This window comes from Microplitis demolitor, chromosome 10 (genome assembly GCF_026212275.2).
Source record: "Microplitis demolitor isolate Queensland-Clemson2020A chromosome 10, iyMicDemo2.1a, whole genome shotgun sequence".
Lineage (NCBI taxonomy): Eukaryota > Metazoa > Arthropoda > Insecta > Hymenoptera > Braconidae > Microplitis > Microplitis demolitor.
In genome coordinates, this window is record NC_068554.1 from 11,682,916 (window position 1) to 11,687,027 (window position 4,112).

General features: G+C 29.2%; 1 protein-coding gene across 1 annotated transcript in view; it reads left to right on the forward strand.

The window, feature by feature from the left end:
* LOC103572884 (CD2 antigen cytoplasmic tail-binding protein 2 homolog) overlaps positions 1 to 142 on the forward strand; it is a 39,687-nt gene extending 39,545 nt beyond the window's left edge. The window contains exon 5 of the mRNA XM_014443978.2: positions 1 to 142. This exon is cut by the window's left edge and continues 436 nt beyond it. Within this exon, the coding sequence (XP_014299464.1) occupies positions 1 to 88 (88 nt within the window). The 3' untranslated portion in view covers positions 89 to 142.
* Positions 143 to 4,112: the final 3,970 nt, after the last annotated feature.

Here is a 4,112-nt window from a genome sequence, read left to right on the forward strand (position 1 = left end):
CTTCAAAAAAGGAGCTTGGGTTAAACGTGTTGGACAGGCTGGACAATTTTATAGTGCCGCTAGAGTCGATTTTGAACTTTATTTATAATGTTTTTTCATTTGAAATTGTTGTGATTTATAAAATATACAGAATGAAATGCTTTTTCTTTTTTTTTTCTTATTATTTATAAGGTACGACTATTAAGTTTTCAGTTTTTCACTTACTTTTATAATGTTTTGAAAAATTTACCTCAAGGGGTTAAATGGGTTTCACAGGTACGAAAAAAAGGTATTTTTATGATTTTTTTTTAATACACTCAAGCCATAAATTAAAGGAACAAAAAAATTTTAGAAATTTTTTAGTGATTTTTGCAAGGCTGTAACTTCGTGAAAAATAATCGTATCGAAAAATAAAAAAAGCATTTTGTAGCTTAAAATCTCTAGTTTTGACTCATTTTCATCAATTTTTTTTTAGATTTCCAGCCATTGCGCAAATATGAGAAATACCGCGAGAAAAAAATTTTCTCAATTTTTTCTTTTCTTCGAGAGAGCCCGCGGGCTGCAGAAAAATTTTTTCAGCTAAACCAATGCATAAGTCGGTTAGTAAATTTAATCAGCTTTAATTTGAATTTTTTTGAGTTTCGTATGATAACTTGTTGTTGAGATATCAGCCTTCAAACGAAAAATCCTTTTGGGTTTGATCATCGATATTTCGGGTACCAATGATCGCACAGTAAATTGAAGCGCGGCATTAAAAACTTGAATAAATTCCCTACAAGACCCTCCCGACATTTTGAAAAAAAAAAAACAAAATAAATAAAAAATTTTTTTATTTTAACATCCATTGGAAGTAAGTACAAAAAAATGACTTTTTTGGTTTTTTAGTAAATCGACCGCTACTCTGCAAATATCGATAAAAAAATAATGTTGCCAGGGACTTTTTTAGGTTAATGTACCCCCAATAACTCTGCAAATTTGTAAATTGATCCTTTGAGCCGTTTTTCGGGGTGGATTGATTAAAGTTTCGCAAAATAATTAAAGAAACAAGTTTTGTTCTTTTAATTGTGTAATCATAATCAAAATGATAAAATAATTGTTTTCCGACTTTTCGTAAATTTTTGCGTTGGTTACTCAGCAAATGCAACGAAATGACAAAAAAAAAAAAAATTCCAAAAAATCTCAATACGATTATTTTTCACGGAGTTACAGCCTTGCAAAAATCACTAAAAAATTTCTAAAATTGTTTTGTTCCTTTAATTTATGGCATGAGTGTATTAACAATCATATATTTTAAAAATATAATAAGGCATATTAAAAGTACATATTTCAGCAATGTCTCCTGAAATTTTTACATAAAAATGTTGAAAATTCAGCTGTTGAGACCTGATCTCCCTACGTGTCTCACAAAAAAGTGCTCTCGTCGTGGACAGCATAACTTATTATTGGTTCATCTTAAATCAAAAAACCAAAAATATTCCGTTAGTACATATATAAATCTCGTGTTTGAACGAAGGAAAAGAAAAAAAATTAAAATTTTCATTTTTTCTCAGACTTTGAACAAAAAAGATGTATATTGTTATGCCAGGAGCTTTAAATGATTAGATGAGTAATACACTTCACTTCTTAGTATCTCTACACAATTGCTTATTGATAATCTTATAATATTTAATATAAAAATGTTATTGTTTAGATTCCATTGAAAATCAGGATTACAAATTCAATAATGATACCACATTGAAAATCATATAATTAATTCATAAGTATAAAGTTATCAAGATTATATACTATATAACTACAATAGATGTTTCATATTATAAGTTAAGCAAACCTCTGACGATTATTCGTCAGCGATTCTGTATCATTGAACAGTGGTATTGTTACGCCATGAGAAAAAACAAAGATAAAGTTGTGTTACGACTAAGTGCAGGCGTAAGAATATGACTGTCTACAAAAATTATAATAATAGAAGTGCACATTAAGACTTGGGCATAACACCCCTACTTTTAGACTGAAAAATCTTCTTATAAGCTGATTTTTCATAGTGCTTAGTTATGAGCTATATCTTCGAAATCTGATATTCGGAGTTTTGACCTTTGTACTTTGTTTCTTTGTTCATATAGTTGATGATTCTGTCGAAAATTATCTATATGGTAATTTAAATCTGACGAGATAGAGTTAGCATGATTTATTGCCCCCATAGGAAGCTCATTATTCGAATAAAATTTTTTGTTAAGTTTCTTTTTCTTTGAATAGGTACAACAAAGGTCATCGACTCCATTTCTTAGTTCTTTAATCATCTTAAAAATTTTAAATTTATTGATTAAAAATAGTATTACTAGTACAACTAATGCATACAGAACATAAGTACCCCAATTTATAAGTTTTTTATAAGGAGTTTGTGTTCTTTCATGGTTACCAATTTCTATCGCTTCTCTACTGATTTCACTCAATTTAGTGCCATATTTAGTTAAATCTTCTATTTTTATATCGGAGGTTTCTATTGTATGAATTTAATATAACATCATTAGATACGGCACTACAACCGGGTGAAATCCATAAAATTTTTGCTCCGTTTATTATTTTGTTCTCTACAGTGTCATCGCATATAATTTTTATGCTTTGTGGCGTTGGTGCTGAGTATAACCATCTATTATTACTTTTAAATTGTACCCAAATGGTTTGTTTTGTTGTAATCATTTTAATATCACAATCGTTTTTATTTATTTTCGTCGGTTCATTTACAATTTTGCTTAATCATGTATCATGCGATTGAATATAGTATTTAGGATGTATTGTTCTACAAAAATCATGTGATTTGTGTTTTTTGCAAGTATTGAGAAAGTGTGCGTCACTGGGTGTGTACAGTAGTTTTTCATTATTTGTAATCATGTAATCATGCGGATTTGATATATGTATGCTAACAAGTTACTTTTTATCAATTTTGGAGTTGGGATTGTTCTGTATGCTTTGTAGTCCTCAATCTCTAAAATAGGTATTTTAATAATGTAAACAAATCTATATTCTATTACATTTATGGTAATTTCACTTACTTCTAAATATTCGAAATAGTTGCCATTCTGAATTACAATAGGCATTTCGTTCTCCCCTTTCGTCTCTAATTAACTTTATTGAACTCATGAGCGAATCTGGTGTTAGTACTTGAGGATTTATTTGACTAAATTTTGCGAAAATTATTGCTTGAATAAACATACCAACGTTTCTGTTGAACTCTAATAAAGCTAATAATTCTATTTCTAAACAAGTTTCCGTTATTAATGAATTTTTTTCAATTATTTCTTCTTTTTCTGCCAATATTTGAATATTTTTGTCAATATTTTGAAAATTCGAATTTATTTGAGCTAGTTTGTTATCATTGTCTTTTAAAGATTGTTCAGTTTTTTGAAGAGTCAGTTGTAAAAAATGTTTGATTTCTAAATAGTTCTCCAATTCTTTTATTGTCTTTATGAACAGCATCTATTTCTGAATTGTAATAAGTCGCATCATCTTCGCTCATGGTTCCAAAAAGTATTTTACTTATTTTTTCAACAAAATCGAATGCACCACGTTTTTGTCGGATTAAATTAGGTACGCCTATTGCTGAAAAAAGCTTGTACTTATTTTGTCTAATGGTTTCGAACTGACTGTATAATTTTTTAATTAAACCTGTTTCGCTGCAGTTTTTGGCACAGTGATAATCAACAAAGTTAAGGCTTTTTAAGATTTCTGACTCTTCAACCGTTAACTCATCCAAATTGAAATATGAGATGATATTGTATGTTTCGTGAAAGAATCCGACTTCTCCGAAGTACTCCATATAGATGTTTGGCAAAACAGAGAATTCTGTTTTTTCGTAGTTTTTAGCCTTAATTCTGGCGATACTAATCAGAAGGATCCTGAAACAAATTAATGTTAGCAAATTTTAGTTTATTAGCATGCACAATAATATGTCTGTTATTTTTTTTAATTTTATAATTAACATCTGAAGTCTTGTCTATTATTTTGTATGGTCCTTCGTATGGTAAACCCAGCGCGTGACTTTTTTCGTTGGCGGTACTTTTCTTTCGTAACCATACAAGATCTCCAGGCTTGAACTCCTGAGAGTTAATCATTTTATCGTATCTATCTTTGGTTCT